This window comes from Eubalaena glacialis, chromosome 3 (assembly GCF_028564815.1).
Source record: "Eubalaena glacialis isolate mEubGla1 chromosome 3, mEubGla1.1.hap2.+ XY, whole genome shotgun sequence".
NCBI classification, from domain to species: Eukaryota; Metazoa; Chordata; class Mammalia; order Artiodactyla; family Balaenidae; genus Eubalaena; species Eubalaena glacialis.
In genome coordinates, this window is record NC_083718.1 from 99,051,814 (window position 1) to 99,070,230 (window position 18,417).

General features: G+C 36.8%; 1 protein-coding gene across 1 annotated transcript in view; it reads right to left on the reverse strand.

Moving 5' to 3' along the window:
• Positions 1 to 1,116: 1,116 nt before the first annotated feature.
• The window catches only part of GPSM2 (G protein signaling modulator 2), a 49,342-nt gene continuing 32,041 nt past the window's right edge, over positions 1,117 to 18,417 (reverse strand). Inside the window, exons 10-14 of the mRNA XM_061186233.1 lie at positions 18,158 to 18,228; positions 14,541 to 14,717; positions 12,090 to 12,249; positions 10,959 to 11,176; positions 1,117 to 1,379 (exon numbers count right to left, since the gene is read on the reverse strand). Coding sequence (XP_061042216.1) covers positions 1,152 to 1,379; positions 10,959 to 11,176; positions 12,090 to 12,249; positions 14,541 to 14,717; positions 18,158 to 18,228 — 854 coding nt within the window. The 3' untranslated portion in view covers positions 1,117 to 1,151. The remainder of the gene's footprint in view (positions 1,380 to 10,958; positions 11,177 to 12,089; positions 12,250 to 14,540; positions 14,718 to 18,157; positions 18,229 to 18,417) is intronic.

Consider the following 18,417-nt stretch of genomic DNA (forward strand, 5'->3'; position numbering starts at 1 on the left):
TTTTAAAACATTGGCTATTGGTAGAAGTGCTTTTCACTGCCCATAAAAATCGCCTGGAGGATTTTTAGAAAGAACAAAGAAAGGCCTAGATCCCTAGATCCCATCCCAGCTGTGTAGAATCAGAAGCAACCAGAGGTGAATGAGTTGCCAACTTGTTCCCAGGTATGGGCATTTGTATTATGCAATTCAGCCTTAGTCCAGGCCCAGCTCTGTCCCATCCTTGTTGACTTGCTTTTGCTAAACTTATGTTGTATTATGTCCCCTTGTAAACCACCTTCAGTTTCTGGGAAGAGGAGGGAAGAGGCTTAATGACAACTGAGGGCTTAACCTACGTCTTTTGTACTTAATTTTTGTGACCTAGGTTCTTGACAGAGTCACATGAGGGTTTTGGACTGACATTAGGTCCTAAAAAGTTTTACAACAGTATTTTGCAACAGAACATGCAATTTTAAACCATTTTATATACATATATATACACACACACAAAATGTACATATATACATATCTGTACTTATATATGTATATATATAAAAATTAGTTATTTAAAAAATTACAGAGGCCAAAACATGCTAAAGAAGTTTATTTTTAAGAGTTTCTTTTATAATGGTTTTGGCCTAAAATTATATTGAAAATAGAGATTTTCTTAGTGGAAAAAAAAAATCTAGATTTTTTAATAGACTATAATAATTTTTTACACATTGGTCAAGTATATTATTTTTATGAAATAGCATAATTTCTCACTACATCGGTATAAAAAAGAGCCATTGTCAATTAAGAGTAAAAAAAAAAAATCTACCTCAGCAAGAGGATTAAATCCTAGGCTAGATTCATTTAACTTCCTACTTTACAAATACTAGGTAAAGGAATCTAACAAGTTGCTGAAGAACATAATCCCAAGCAGTAATCACAAAAGTTGATGAAGCACCTTTTACGACACTTCTACCCTGAAACGAGTGTCCAGAGGAATGTTAATTAATACTATGCTATCAAAGGTTAAATATTTACATCATGCTAAAAACATTTTAAGCTGCAGTACAGTGCTATAATTTCTCCTTTGAAGGAAAAAAGTAATAGATTGAATTTTCCTGCAGTGTTCTGAAAGGAAATAAGGTCGCTTTAAAAAAGATACTCATAGTATACTAGTGGTTTGCTTATTTTTTTCCTGAATTTTCAAGTTCCAACAGAGCATTACTCTGTAAAAGGTCCTTCGGCCCAAATTCAGTGTCTCTGTTTCGATCTCTTTGTAAAAGAACTCTCTGTTCATCCATTCTTTTTGCTTGAGACCGTAAAATAAGGCTAAAAAAGTCCTCATCTGGTACTGTTGGTCCCTTTGTGGCAGCAGGGGGTGGAGCACATCTTTGATCATCTAATCTGGATCCCTAAAAATTTACAAGAAAGAGATTAAAATACAAATACTGCAGGGAAGGAGAGCACCTAGGTATGTTATGTCTGTCATTCACAACAAGAAAATGTAGCTTTAAACGTTTACTGCCTCTTAGAAATTTACTCAATCTTTAGACCTGAAACCTAGTAAGATCTTTTCTTTGAAATGACTTATATAATCAGAGCATAACAAGTATTGTGTATAACAAGTATTATGAAGCCATAGCTTCATGGCTTTGGTAAGATTAGTTAAGATGCAAGGTCACCTGTGTCCGAGATAACAGTTCAAGATTATAATCTTACCGTAATAGGCATCACCAAATACAACGTACCAAATCCTTAGGAATATCATGTGAGGTTCAAAAACCCTACATCACTACCTTATAAATACTGTCTTCGGCCAAGGGTCAGCAAACTATAACCCACTGCCCACTGTTTTTGTAAACAGTACTTTCAATACCACGCTTGTTTGTTTATGAACTGTGTATGGCTGTTTGCCTGCTACAAGGGCAGAGTTGAGCAGTTGCAACAAAGGCCATAGGGCCCCGAAAAGCCTAAAATATTTTCTCTCTGGCCCTTTACAGAAAAAGTTTGCCTACCCTCGTCTTAGGCAATAAAATCTGTTAAGGAAATAAATAACCCAGAGTGAATTTTTCCTTCAAGTTCTGACTTACGATTCTTATTTTAGAAGTACGTTAGAAATGTTTTTGATCAAATGAAAGCACTTAAAAGTCTACAGGACAGTGTCTGGTATTGTAACTCAAGAATATGAGTAGGAATGTGATGGCTGACATCGGAGTGCCCCGTGTTGCTAGGCGCTGTGCACTAACACGCCCGAGTGTTTAACCCCGCCGCCCCGTGAGGGTGCCGTGGCCGCCCGGATTCCTAGTCAGCGCCATCCCACCCTCCACACACACCTGGTTCACTCTTCATCATCTCTCCCGTCACGATTTGTGGTCCTTTCACTGTCCTCTAAGTTTATCCAACACTCAGGCGCTTCGGTTCCTAGACCTCCCCTCTTCTGGTGTTTCATCCTTGCCCTCTGCCTTATCCATTAGCTCCCATGGTCAGAGGCCAGACACAGTCATTCTCAATAACTGCACCGTCTTTGAAATCATGATTTTAAAATATCTCATGTTGACCACGGACTCCTATTTTTCCAGATCAGGCTCCCCAGTACTACCCCCAGTAAACCATTTTTAAAAAAACTGAGGTAAAATAAATATAAAATTTACCATTTTAACCATTTTTAAGTGTACAGTTCAGTATCAGGTACGTTCATATTGTTGTGCAATCATTACCACCATCCATCTCCAGAACTTTTTTCATCTTGCAAGACAAACTCTAAACCTATTAAACAACAACTCCCCATTCTCCCCTCTCTCCAGCCTCTGCAACCACCATTCTACCTTGTCACTGTTAATTGGACTGCTCTAACTAGCTCACATGAGTGGCATCAGAGTATTTGTCCTCTTGTGACTGCATATTTCTCAGCATCCATGTTGCAGCATGTTTTTAAGGCTGAAAATATTCTACTGTGTATGTACACCACATTTTGTTTATGCATTCATCTGCTGATGGACACTTGGGTTGCTTCCACCTTTTGGCTGTTGTGAATAATGCTGCTATGAATATGGGTGTACAAATATCTGTTCATGTCCCTGCTTTCAATCATACCCAGAAGTGGGACTGCGTATGATAATTCTGTTTTTAACTTTTTGAGGAACTGCCATACCGTTTTCCATAGCAGCTGCACCATTTTATATTCCCACCTGCAGTGCACAAGGGTTCCAATTTCTCCATATCCACACCAGCATTTGCTATTTTCTGCATTTTTTGGTTTGTTTTGATAGCCATCTTAATGGGCGTGAGGTGGTATCTCACTGTGGGGTTTTTTTTTTTTAAATTCGGTTGCACCAGGTCTTAGTTGCGGCATGCATGGGGGATCTAGTTCCCTGACCAGGGATCGAACCGGGCCCCCTGCATTGGGAGCATGGAGTCTTATCCACTGCGCCACCAGGGAAGTCCCTCATTGTGGTTTTGATCTGCATTTATCTAATGATTTCTGACATCAAGCATCATTTCCTATAATTATTGGCCATTTGTATATCTTCTTTGGAGGAATATCTATTTGGGTTCTTTGCCCACTTTTCAATCAGGTTTTTTGTTGAGCTTTTGGAGTTCTCTATACTCTAGATTAATCTTTATGTTATATGATTTGCACATATTTTCTGTGGGTTGCCTTTTTGCTTTGTTGATGGTGCCCTTTGATCCATAAAAGTTTTAAGTTTTCATGAAGTCCAATTTGTCTTTTTTTTCTTTTGTTGCCTGTGCCTTTGGTGTCATAACCCAGAAACCATAGCCAAATCCAAAGTCATGAAGCTTTCCCCTTACGTTTTCTTCTAAGAGCTTTATAGTTTTTTAGCACTTATATTTAGGTCTTTGATCCACTTTGAGTTAATTTTTGTATATGGTATTAGGTAAAGGTCCAACTTAATTCTTTTTTATGTGGATATCCTGTTTTCCCAGCATCAACTGTTGATAAGACTTCCTTCCACATTGAATGGTCTTGTCACCCTTGTTGAAAATTGTTTGACAGTATGAGAGTGTTTATTTCTGGGCTGTCTATTCAATTCCATTGGGTCTCATTATGCTGGTATCACACTGTTTTGATTACTATAGCTTTGTGATAAATTTTGAAATCAGGAAGTGTGACTCCTCCAACTTTGTTTTTCTTGTTCAAGATTGTTTTGGCTATTTGGGTTTCCTTGAGATTCCATATGAATTTTAGGATGGATTTTAAAATTTTTGTAAAAAAGCATCACTGAAATTTTTGATAGGGATTGCATTAAATATGTAGATCACACTCTGGGTGGTACTGACTTTTAAAAAAAAATTTTCATTTTATTAAATAACTGTCAGACCAGTATACTGGTCTGACCATTCCTTCACACTATCCCACAAATGAGGAGTGATGGGATTATGTCAGGTGTCAAAACAGTATTGACTTTTTAACAATCTTAAGTCTTCCAGTGGGAGGGACTTACGTCATATTTAATTTCTTTCAGAAATATTTTGTAGTTTTCACTGTACAAGTCTTTCACCTTCTTGGTTAATTCCTAAGTATTTTATTCTCTTTGATGCTATTGTAAGTGGAACTGTTTTCTTAATTTCCTTTTTGGACTGTTCATTATTAGTGTATAGAAATGCAACTGATTTTGGATGTTGATCTTGTAACTTTCCTTCTTAGTTCTAATAGATTTTTGGTGAAATCTTTAGGATTTTCTACATATAAGACCCTGTCATCTCCAAACAGATCATTTTACTTCTTTTCCAATTTGGCTGCCTTCTGTTTCTTTTCCTTGCCAAACTGGCTAGAACTTCCAGTACTATGTTGAATATAAGTGGCAAAGTGGGCATCCATGTCTTGTTCCTGATCTTAAAAGCTTTCAGTCTTTTATCACTGAGTATGATGATAGCTGTGTATGTGGTTCATAAATGATTTTTATTATGTCATGGTAGTTTCCTACTATTCCTAGTTTGTTTTTTATCATGAAGATGTGTTGAATTTTGTCAAGTGACTTTTCTGCATCAACTGAGATGATTGTGTTTTTTTCCTTCATTCTATTAATGTGGTATATTACATTGATTGATTTCCACATGTTGAACCATCTTTGCATTCCAGGAATAAATCCCATCAGGTTATGGCATATAATCCTTTTAATATGCCACTGGCTTCTGGTTGCTAGTATTTTGTTGCTAATTTTTGCATCTATATTCAAAAAGGATATTGGTCTGTAGTTTTCTTATAAAGTCTTAACTGGCTTTGGTATCAGGGCAATATTTGCCTCATAGAATGACTTAGGAATAGGAAATGTTCCCTTTTCTTCAATTTTTGGAATTGGTGTTCTTTAAATATTTGGTAGAATTCACCCGTGAAGCCATCAAGTCCAGGGCTTTTCTTTTGTCAGGAGGTTTTTAATTACTGATACAATCTCCTTATGAATTATGGATCTATTTTCTATTTCTTCATGGTTCAGTCTTGGTTTTATGTTTCTAGTTATTTGCCCATTTCATCTAGATTATCCAACTTGTTGGCATACAGTCATTCATACCATTCTCCTATAATTCTTTTTATTTCTGCAGAATCAGTAGTAATGTCCCTGCTTTCATTTCTAATTTTAGTAATTTGAACCTTCTCTTTTTCTTAGTATAGCTAACAGTTTGTCAATTTTGTTAATCTTTTCAAAGATTTTGTTGATTTTCTGTTTTTTCCTGTTCTCTGTTGTATCTGTCTCTGCTCTAATCTTTATTATTCCTTCCTTCTGCTAGTTTTAAGCTTAGTTTGTTGTTCTTTTTCTAGTTCCTTAAGTTGTAAAGTTAGGCTGTTGATCTGAGATCTTTCTTTTTTAATGTAAGCATTTACAGCTATAAATTTTCCTGAGCACCACCTTCACTGCATCCCATAAGTTTTGGTAAATTGTGTTTTCATTTTCATTAGTCTCTAGGTTTTTTTTTTTTTTTAATATTTATTTATTTAGGCTGCACTGTGTCTTAGTTGCGGCACACAGGATCTTCCTCGTGGCATGCGGGATCTTTAGTTGTATCATGTGGACACTTGGTTTTGTGCTGATGGGCTCTTAGTTGTGGCATGTGGACTTCTTAGTTGCATCACGTGGACACTTAGTTGCAGCATGCATGGGGGGATCTAGTTCCCTGATCAGAGATCGAACCCAGGCCCCCTGCATTGTGAGTGTGGAGTTTTACCCACTGGATCACTAGGGAAGTCCCTAGGTATTTTCTAATTTCCCTTTTAATTTCTTCTTTGACCCACTGGTTGTTTAACTTAACTTCTACAAATTTGTGAATTTTCCAATTTTTCCTTCTGTTGCTTCTAACTTCATCCTATTTTGGTTGGGGAAGATACTTTGTATGATATCTTAAGATATCTGTTGAGACTTAATTTGTGGCCTAACGTATGGTCTGTCCTGGAGAGTGTCTCATATACATGTAAGAATGTGTATTCTGTTCTGTTGTGTATTATTCCAATCTGTTAGATGTAGTTGGTTTATCGTGTTGTTGTCCTCTGTTTTCTTTCTTATCTTCTGCTTGGTTGTCCTACCCAATAATGAGAGTGGGGATTGAAGTCTTCAACTATTATTGTAAAAACTCCATTTCTCCCTTCAGTTCTGTCAATTTTTGTTTTATATATGTTGATGGTGTGTTATTAGGTAAGTAACTTCAGCATTTCTTGAATCCACTGAGACCACTGCCACTTTTCACTTTCACACTTTCCCTTACGTCCCTTCTTAGACACAGTCCAGGTTCCAAAATCTGTTACTAAAAGCACTTCCTGACATTGCTCTCCCCCTCTATCCTATTCTCCTGGCAATACAAAGCTTGATTAAATCTATCTCTCTGCCTCCTTAAGCAGCTGGTTATGACTGGAGAAAATATACAACTGCACTGACCAGCCTTAGTTCCATGACTGTGAACCTCAGCACAGCTCAGCAACCCTATTTTCCCTGGTCAGCATGCTTTTAGTTTCTCCAAGTCAACTATATGCCACTTCCTTTTTTTTTCATAATTACCGTGCTCCAACCTCAATCTCTGCTAAATGGCTCTATTTTTCATTCATTCACTCATTCATTCATTCATTTATTTATTTATTCTTTTGGCCGCGTCAGGTCTTAGTTGCAGCACGCAGGATCTTTTGTTGCAGTGTGCAGGCTTCTCTCTAGTTGTGGCAGCGCGTGGGCACTGTAGTTGCACATGGGCTCTCTAGTTCTGGCATGTGGGCTTAGTTGCCCCTTGGCATGTGGGATCTTTGTTCCCCAACCAGGGATCGAACCCGCATCCCCTGCATTGGAAGGCAGATTCTTAACCACTGGACCACCAAGGAAGTCCCTCTATTTCTTTTTTTTTTTTTTTTTTAAATTAAGTATAGTTGATTTACAATGTTGTGTTAGTTTCTGGTGTACAGCAAAGTGATTCAGTTATACATATTTTCTTTTTCATATTTTTTTCCATTATGGTTTATTACAATATATTGAATACAGTTCACTGCTATACAGTAGAACCTTGTTGGTTATCTATTTTATATATAGTAGTGTGTATATGTTAATTCCAAATTCCTAATTTATCCCTCCCCCTGTCCCCTTTCCCCCCCTTGGTAACCATAAATTTGTTTTCTATGTCTGTGAGTCTGTTTCTGTTTCATAGATAAGTTCATTTGTATCACGTTTTAGATTCCACATATAAGTGATATCATATGGTATTTGTCTTTCTCTGACTTACTTCACTTAGTATGATAATCTCCAGGTCCATCCATGTTGCTTCAAATGGCATTATTCCATTCTTTTTTATGGCTGAGTAGTATTCCATTGTATTTATGTACCACATCTTCTTTATCCATTCATCTGTCAGTCAATGGACATTTAGGTTGTTTCCATGTCTTGGCTGTTGTAAATGGTGCTGCTATGAACGTAGGGGTGCATGTATCTTTTCAAATTAGAGTTTTCTCCAGATATATGCCCAGGAGTGGAATTGCAGGATAATAGGGTAACTCTATTTTTAGTTTTTTGTTTTTTGTTTGTTTTAATTGAAGTTAGTTGGTTTACAGTGTTGTGCCTCTTTGCCCATTTTTGAATTGAATTGTCTTTTTTTTTTTTTTGGCTGTGTCAGGTCTTCATTGCTGCATCGGGCTTTCTCTAGTTGTGGCGAGCGGGGGCTAACTCTTCGTTGTGGTGCGTGGGCTTCTCATTGTGGTGGCTTCTCTTATTGAGGACCATGGGTTCTAGGTGCGCAGGCTTCAGTAGTTGCAGCACGTGGGCTCTAGTAGCTGTGCTACTAGTTGCAGCACGCAGGCTTCATTAGCTGTGGCGCGTGGGCTCAGTAGTTGTGGCTCATGGGCTCTAGAGCGCAGGCTCAGTAGTTGTGGCACACGGGCTTAGTTGCTCTGCGGCATGTGGGATCTTCATGGACCAGGGATCGAACCCGTGTCCCCTGCATTGACAGGCGGATTCTTAACCACTGTGCCACCAGGGAAGTCCTATTTTCAGTTTTTTAAGGAACCTCCATACTGTTCTCCATAGTGGCTTTACCAATTTACATTCCTACCAACAGCGTAGGAGGGTTCCCTTTTCTCCACACCCTCTCTAGTATTTATTATTTGTAGACTCTTTCTTTGATGATGGGATTCTGACCTGTGTGAGGCAATACCTCACTGTAGTTTTGATTTGCATTTCTCTAATAATTAGCCATGTTGAGTATCTTTTCTTGTGCCTCTTGGCCTCTGTATGTCTTCTTTGGAGAAATGTCTGTTTAGGTCTTCTGCCTTAAATAGCTCTACTTCTTACTTTGCTAAGAAAATAAAAGCAACCAGAGATAATTCCTACTTGCTTCTACCTCCAAATCTGTACACATATACTCTGTTTTCCTTCTCACCTATGCAAAAACTGTTCTTTATCCTATACTCTTCTGCATCACTGGTTCCCCTCTCTATGTGATCATTCCATCAGCAGACATGCTGTATATTAACTCTCAAAATAAGAAAAAACCCACCTATATCCTATAACCCCCTCCAACTAATGATTCATTTCTTTGCCTTCCTTTTTTTCTGTGTACTATCTATCTCCCCTTTTACATTTCCCATTTTCTCAACCCACTCGGTCCTTTGCCCCGTCATGCCACTAAAACAGTATCTTTCACAATTATAAATGTTGCTGTATCTAGTAGGCTCAGCCATCATCTTACTTAGCTTCTTAGCAGCATCTGACACAGATGAACATTCCTTAAACACTTTCTTCACTTGGCTTCTACCACACTCTCCAAGTTTCTTCCAAATCTCTGGCTGATTTCCTGCTTCAGTGGTTCATCTTCCTTTATCCAGTTAGTGGTTTTCCAGTGCCCAGGGCTTAGTCTTCCTATTTCCTTATCTATTCTTTAGGTAATCTCTTTCCCAGGGCTTTAATACCAGCTATATGCTGATGACTCCTAAAGTTACTTCTCTCTGGGGCTCCAGGTTTTTATTTTAATAGTGCCTATTCCACTTGAATGTCTAATTAGGTTTCCCACATTTACATATCTAAAGTAAAACTCTTGCTTTTCTCCCCAGACCTGTCTCTCCTCTGGTCTTCTCCATTTCAGTAAATGGTACCATCCATTTACTCAGTTATTCAAGCCAAGAAGGTAGGAATCATCCTTGATTCTCTTTCTCATACCCTCCATCCAGTTTATTAACAGGTCTTGCCAACCAACCATAATTTCAAGTTAATATCCCTATTCTGACCACTTACCATCACTGCTCCCACCATGCTAGTCCAAGTCACCAATATTTTTTGCCTTATTACCACATTAGTTTCCTAGCTGGTTTTCCTACTAACAAACAAACACCCTTTGCCACTACATTCTTTCATCTATGGTCAGGATGATCTCCCAGAACCCTCCAATGTCTTCCTATCACATCTGGAACACAAGACCTCATCATGGCCTACAAGAGCCTATATGATCTACGCACTGATCACTTCTCCATCCTCATCCTGTAGCACTTTCCTCTACCCTTTACTCACTCTACACCAGTCACACTACACTGGCCACCTTGCCATTCCTTGAACCTGCTAAGCTTCTATATCCAAGAGGGGACTTGCTGTCTCTGCGTGGAACGCTCTTCCAGTAAATATGCACATGGCTGACTGCTTTACCTCATTCAGGTCTGTGTTCAAGTGTCAACCCAGAAAGGTCTTGCCTAACCACCACGTCTAAAACAGACACTCCATCAACCACCACCACCACCACCCCTGGTTACCCATTACCTCTTTATCTATCTTGCTTTAATTTTCTTTATAGCAAGTATCAGTACCTGACATATACTACCTATCTATGTATCTATACACACACACACTCTTATTCAATGTCTCTCCCGCTAAAATGTAGGATCCTTTAAAAAGCAGTGTATCCCCAATATCTAGAATAGTGCCCAGAACATAAAAGGTGTTTGGTAATATTTTGATTGAATGAATGAGAGATCATCATCTCATCTTTTTATGAATGAGAAAACTGAGACATAGAACACAGAACTAGGGTTAGGCACAGGAAATGTCTCTTTTTAGTGAAAATAAGCATTATTTTTCTCATGGTCCTGTCCAAGCCATTTGAGATATTTCTTAACCACTTTGGTTAATAATTATTAAAACAGCTAAAATATGAAAGCTATCTCAATATATACATTTCTCCCAAATGGTAAACTGTCTAGAAAGGGCCCCAGCTAGACTCTCTCCATGTTAATCACTGGTTGCTCCTGATGCTAGTCCTAAAATTCAGAAGAGGGGCTCTTCCTGTAGTCTCTACTACAGCTCAGAGGGAGTCACCAGCAACATCCCACCTCACCAGCCAAAAGGAACACAAACTAAGAGGCGATCATAAGGAAGCTACAGTGTCTGATGGACCCCTGAATAATCAACTTACTGCCTTTCTAATACAAAATGAGCTTTTCCCAATTTAGAATCATAATACTGCCAAAGCTCTCAACAACATCTGAGCTATATATACGGAATGACAAAAATATGCAGACATACTTGACATTTTACAAGGATGTCAAAGAAGTCTTCATCAGCTTCTTTGTTGTCATTAGTCATCAGGTGGCCAAGTACTGACTGATTGTTGTTTTGTGTCAGACGAAGCCCGGGCAAATTACTGAAACTGGCTCTCTGATCATCCAAACGGCGGCTCTGTGAGCTGGCAAGAAGGTCTAAAAACTCATCTGTGTTGGGGGACACCATGGAAACAGATGGTGCTATGAATAGAGGAAAAGAAATCCAAAAATAATAAAGTTATTTAAGCATATTTATTATATACATACAATTTCTTTCTGCCTTATTCACTCCCAACACCCTTTCTGCCCTCCTGCTTTAGGTCTGTCACTGAGAGTCACTGATAGGCTGGGGCCAGACTAGATGGGTGGGGAGGGAAGAATGAATCCCAGAGTACTTCAGATGGTCCACTTGGAGGTAATTCGGACTTGACTATATTTCCCTTTATCTAATGCCACCCAATATGTAACTTTATAAGATACGGGGCTAGATTTCAGAAGGTAACTAAATTGTTTTTCTCACATACTTTCTTAGACCAGGATGAATGGACAGTATTTTTATCCCATGCCCTGGATAGGACATTCAGCTAACTAACTAAACTTAGAGTTAAGTGCTGCTGGCAAGTCTTGGTCTATGGGGGAGGAAGTCTTTTGGTAGCTGAAATAGAAAATTTTAAGTAACCTATTTTAGATCTTTCGAAGGCTCAGGCAAGCCTTAGCTTCAGCCATAGCCATAGGTTCCTCTTCAGTCTGTCTTGGCTTTTCTTTTTTAATCCACATATGAAGTATCTGCATTTTACATGTAATCATAAGGTATGTATAACTATAATTTTTTCCTCATTATTTTTATTTTTTTAAAGTTAGATTTTTTTACCCAACCCCTAGGAAACTTGGGAGGCAGTATGATATAGTTAGTAGAAAGTGCACTGGGCTAGAAATACAGATAAACTTAGGGGAATTGAAACAAAACCTTGTTTGAAACTGTACAAATACCAGCGTTTCAGATATACCTTGATTCAGGCTCCTTTACTGTACCTCCTAAATTCTCAGAAATAAATCACAAGAATATCAAAGGGAACTATTCAAATCGCAGGAGAAGCACAGATAGATAGCTTACTTTCTAGCATCATTCTGGGGGGAGTGGCAGAAGCTGCTGTTGAAGCTGATCCGGAGTTCTGTTCTTTTAAGCAGCACCTCTGATCGTCTATCCGATTGCTTTGAAATCGGCTCAATAGGTCAAAGAACCCTTCATCTCCAATAGTATCTGCACTGATTTTCTAAAATATTGAGAGAAAATCTAAATATTTCAGCATTATCCTTAGATCATCAGTGAAACACTATCATATATACCTCAAATGCGAATGGTAAACGATGAAGATTAAAAATAAAAAATTGACATTTTCTTTATACAAGATGCCAACCACTTGGTAATAAAAAGTTATTTCAATCCAACTAACAAAAAGCATTTCTAGTTATTTTTTAATCCTTGTATTCCTAAAGCTAAATAAATGTACCTCAGACTTAGGGGAACTGCTACAGATACTGAATGAATTATGCAAATATCAGTGATACAGGCATGTACCCCAGGTTCAAAGTTCAGTTCTAAGATTCTACAACAGAATTTAAGTAAACTAATCTTTCTAAGAACTGATAAACTAAGAAAGCATGTATATTTTCCTGGCATAGTGATTTCTAAGGTCTTTTACTGTATTTAAAGATTTGAAGATTCTGAAAAAATATAAACTTCAAATAAATGAATATTTGAGACAGAGGGCTACCAGTTATACTTTATTTGGAAAGCTTCAAAACTAAAATAACTAATGTTTAATAAAAGTAATTATTTTACTTTTCATAATGATAGTATTATAATAGAAGTACATATATACAAACTGTTATGAGCCTTGGGAGAAGGGTGTAACTAATTCTTAAGTGGAACAGCAGAAACTTATGTGATATTTGAGTCGGTTCCTGGAGAGTGAATAAGCATTTGCAGGGTAGAGATGTTTCACACTGATTAATACGCAATTCCAAAGCTTTGTAGTGTTTAGGGGATAATGAACTGAAGGGTACGCAGGGGTGGTGAAAAGGGGAGGGGAAGACGAGGCCAACACAAGGACCTCTGTATGACATGCTAACAAGTTAAGACTTATCCTATGTGACGTAAGAGAAACACTGGTAATAGCCAATTTTAAGCGGTTTTGTACAGAAACAGAACTGGCCGTTCCAATTGATTGCAAGGGTTAATAAAGCAAGGAAAGGGGTCAGTTCAGGTGCCTATTCCAGAAATCTGGGTAAGAGATAAAGCAGTACATTTAAGAACTAAGACATAGTAGCAGAGATTTTTTTTAAAGGTGGGGGGAGGGTGGTCAGGGCAGATCTGAGTGATATAGGGATTAACTGGATGTGGTCAATGAAGGAGAGGGAGTCTAGAATGACACCCGTGTTCCTAGCTTGGGTGACAGTGTAGTATACATGGTATCCCTTTAATTGAAGTAAGGAAAACAGGAGGGCTTGAGACAGCACAATTTTTAACATGTCAAGCTTGAGGTTTGGGAATAAGTATGTACATAAGCTATAGTCAACTGCCTTAATCACTAACAAAAAGACTTTTTTCTAGGGGCAAAAAGCCTCTAATTTAAAATTCTGAATATCAAAAGACAGGCTCCAAAAATACAGACATTTTTGGTTGGGCTAAGTGGGCTTAGTTAAGACCTCAAACCTTGAACAAAGATATGCCTTCCAGATCTACAAAAATATTCCTGGACCATTTTTATATACCCCATAATGTTTCCTTTTGTTAGTCATACATGTGTAAGAAACATGTAAAAAACTGATAAAAACCAAGGCAAAGGACACTACAAGGGTGCAGATACAAAAAAAAAAAAAAATGCTGACAACAGGACCAATAGAAATTTCTGTTAAAAAATAAAAGGCTAACAATTTTTTTGAAGGTTCTCAACTGCTTGAAAAATGGGCTTGATAATTTGAAGTATCTTCTTTGTAATTTATTTTGATCTTTTTATCAGAGTGTAGGGTAGCTAGAGATACCCCTGATACTTACCAGTAAACCCATGGTATTTTTCAACTTCTAAATATTTTTTTATATTTAATAATCTGATTTCTATGCTCACTTTTCAACAAAATCGTTTTTAACTGTATAATTTTAACAATAGAAATAAATAGAAATTGATGCATGCAGACATTCTTCATTTTAAATTAGTATTTAAAACTCCTTGAACATCTGAATTTAATTTGTTCTGACTTCTAGGCTAAGTGGAGGATGTTTTCACTGGGAGACACTGGTGAAATGAAGGTAGTATTTTTGCAAACAACAGTGACTTAAAACACAAAGAAATTAATTACTGCCCAAAGTAGTGGAGCAACTTATCTATGAATGGAGTAATTATAGTTTCTAGCTTTGAAGAACACAGAAAAGACAGGAAAATACAGAAGACTTCTTTGAATAACAAAGATATTTTATACTGAATATCTAAAAATATATTACAAAAATCCAGTATGAGTATAAAAAACTCAAAACACAATACTCAAAAACTTATTTTAAACATACCCTTTGAGAATTTGAAATTTGGTGATCAATGGAATTACTGGCATCTTGGAGAACTTTAGTGGAGGAATTAGTTTTGTATTTTTTCCCCTTCAATCTGTTGACAAAGAGGAGCTTTGCAGAAGGTTTGGCAATAAGAGGTTTTTGTTTAGCAAGAATGTCACTGTTCCAGTTTTGTACCTACAAAATTATAAATGGAAAGCAGGACATGAAAAAAAGAACACCAAAGCTATATATAACCTGCCATTTAGTAATTGGGGGTGGGGAGGGGGGTGAGTGGCTTAGATCTCTTAATAAATTCCTTTTTGCCAGTATATCTCACTGTTTTCTTTTTAAATTAATTAATTAATTATCTTTGGCTGCATTGGGTCTTCGTTGCTGTGTGCGGGTCTAGTTGCAGCGAGCAGGGGCTATTCTTCATTGTGGTGCGCGAGCTTCTCATTGCGGTGGCTGCTCTTGTTGCGGAGCATGGGCTCTAGGTACACGCTTCAGTAGTTGTGGCATGCGGGCTCAGCAGTTGTGGCACATGGGCTCTAGAGCGCAGGCTCAGTAGTTGTGGCGCACAGGCTTAGTTGCTCTGTGGCATGTGGGATCTTCCCAGACCAGGGCTCAAACCCATGTTCCCTGCATTGGCAGGCGGATTGTTAACCACCGCGCCACTAGGAAAGTCCCTAACTCACTGTTTTCAACAGCTTGTACTGAATGTGTGTTATGGATTTCTCATTATCAAAATATTAAAATGGAGGTTTTTAAAAACCTAAGAAAAGAAAACAAAGTTTGCAAAAAGTCCATAAAAATAAAATTTAAATGGTCAGAGAAGAAGCCAAAGTTTTATTCTTGATATGAGTTACTTAGAAATCTGTTACAACTGGAAATTTTGGATGTACGTAGAATTTATAACCCTAAAAAATAACATCTAAAACTTACACAGCAGTAGTAATCTTTTGTTGATAAAATTGTACTGAACTCTTTGACTTTATTATGACTTCCAAACAGGAAGTTAGGGACTTCCCTGTTGGTTCAGTGGTTAAGAATCCATCTTCCAATGCAGGGGACGCAGGTTTGATCCCTGGTCAGGGAACTAAGATCCCACATGCCGCAGGGCAACTGAGCCCGCACGCTGCAACTACTGAGCACACAGGCCACAACTAGAGAGCCCACGCGCCACAACGAGGAGCCCATATGCCTCAACTAAGACCCAAGGCAGCCAAAAATAAAACAAATAAATAAATATTTATTATGAGGTAAAAAATAATCACAAACAACTAATTCCACTTAAACATATTTTAAATTAGACATAAAGCTTTATCATCATTAGGCTCTTGGAAAATAACAGGGTTGAATCTGGTCAGCTTCTCATGGAATTTACTGTTGGTACCAATACAGATGCACCAAATTAATTTTGCTGTTTATTACTAGTTTCCTACCTACTAGAAAAACAAAGGAGATCTAAATTGACTTAAGTTTTTTGTGTTCTGTCTTTTTTTAAAAAATAATCTATAGATTTAAGGATTTGAGAACCACTCACCAATATAAGAGGTAAATATATGGAGGGAATCATAAAGCCCTTCAGAAGTTAACCAGACGTTTTTTAAAAACTCTGTAACTATTCAATGAATTTTTTATATTAATTTTAGGACATCCACAGTTGCACAGCTGTCATAATAATGTAACTTCAGTCCATTTTCATCATTCAAAAAAGAAACCCTGTACCATTAATTTAAAAAAAACCCTGTACCCTCATCCCAGACACCCCAGCCTTAGGCAACCATTAACATATTTGTCTCCAAAATTTGCCTAACATTGTTTCATATACAACAGGTGGTCTATTGTGACTGACTTCTTTTACTGGGGATAATGCTTTTGACTTTCATCTATGTTATAGCATAGATCAGCACTTCATTACATTTTACATTTTACTGACAAATAATATTCCACTATCTACATAAGTCAGATTTTATTATCTATTAATAAATAGATTTGTCCATTCATCAGTTAGTGGACATTTGGGCTGTCTCCACATTTTGGCTATTATGAAAAATACTGCTATATAAACATTCATGTACAAGTTTTTGTGTGGATGTATGTTTTTATTTCTCTTGGCTGGGAGGAATTGCTGGATCATATGGCAACTCTATGTTTAACCATTTGAGGAATCACCAGACTCTTTTCTATACCTACCAGCAGTATATGACTTTTCCAGTTTCTCTACATCCTCACCAAACACTTGTTTTTAATCTGTCTTTTTTATCATAGCCAATCTAGTAGGTATGAAGTGGTGTCTTATGGTTTTGATTTGCTTATCTCTGATGGCTAATGGTGATTGCACATATTTCCATGGCTTATTAGCTATTTGTATGTGATCTGTGGAGAAATGCCTATTCAAATTCCTTGCCTATTTTTTATTGTTGACTTGTAAGAGTTCTTTATATATTCTGAATGCAAGTCCCTTATCAGACATGTGATTTACAGATATTTTCTCCCATCCTGTGGGTTGTATTCTTACTTTCTCAATGGTATCCCTTAAAGAACAAAAGTTTTTAATTTTTATAAAGATCAATTTATCTGCAAAAAAAACAAAAACAAAAAAAACCAACTCTAACTGTTTGGAATAAAAAAATATTGGATATTAGTTCAAATCAGATGTTGGTGTCATGAAGACTACTTACACAAAAAATGTCAATACTAAAAAATAATATGCCTATTATAATAATAGGGCAGAAGAATACTTCATTACATGGAAAGATGTTGATATATTACTATGTCTTATAAAATAGTATCTATAATATGATATTCATATGAAAATGCAAGACGAATAAATACAAAAACATTAATTTTGGTTACTGCTGGGAGGTGGGATTACTGATAATTTTAATTTCCTTGTTGAAGTTTCCAAAGTTACTACAATAAACACATTTTATAAAAAGTGTTTCAAGAAATACACCATAAAGGAGTAAGAGCATACCTTAACAATGTAAAATTAAGATAAATGGAGGTGGAAGAAAGCAGCCTAGATTTGTTCTTCAATAACCTTTTTCCAATTATAAAGTCTCTTCTCTGTTACTTAAAAAAAAACCTAGAGAAGATGCATCTTGAACAGAGTTATTTCTTTGTTAGTTAAAAAAACTGCTTTTCAAAAATGCAACTAAAAAAACTAGCTTGATCATATGTATCATTAATCTTGCCAATAATGTTGCTGTTATTTAGTTGAAAAAAGCTTCCTAATCCTTTTCTGATTTTCCTGTTCTTCTTTTCATTAAAAAAACAAAGTAATGCATGTACATGGTAAAATAGTAAAATATTCAAACAGTTCAAAATAGTATATAAAGTGTTTCTCTTAACCCAGACAGCAATTCTTTTCCCAGAGGTAATTGTTACTAGCAAGTTTCTTATATATTCTTCCAGAAATGTCTTATGCATCTACAAAGGATATATATGCATAAAACTTTTCTTAAACAGATGGCAGCATACCGTACACATTCTTTTTGCATTGTACTCGATTCTTTTCAAAGGAAAATGTTAAAGTGATATCCATATATGACAAGACTTATTTAAATTATTTAAATTAAAAGTTGCTAAAATATTTTGTTATAACAGTTCAAGAAATAAAAACTGCCAACCTTTTCTGGTGTTAACTTCATAAGTTCCATGTTTTCCATACTGTGTCGGCGTCCAAACTTGGGGCGTGCACCTTTGTCAAAAAAAGTTAATTTAAGTAAGCCAGGGAGCCCTTAAGACTGAAAATTCAGCATCACTGTGTTATTCAAATTTAAAGTCTGCTATAAAAACCCACATGGAAGGAGGAAACATGTATTCTTTCAAGAATAATAATTTTCCACACCAACTAAATTAAAATAAAATATACACTCCCTCTAAAACG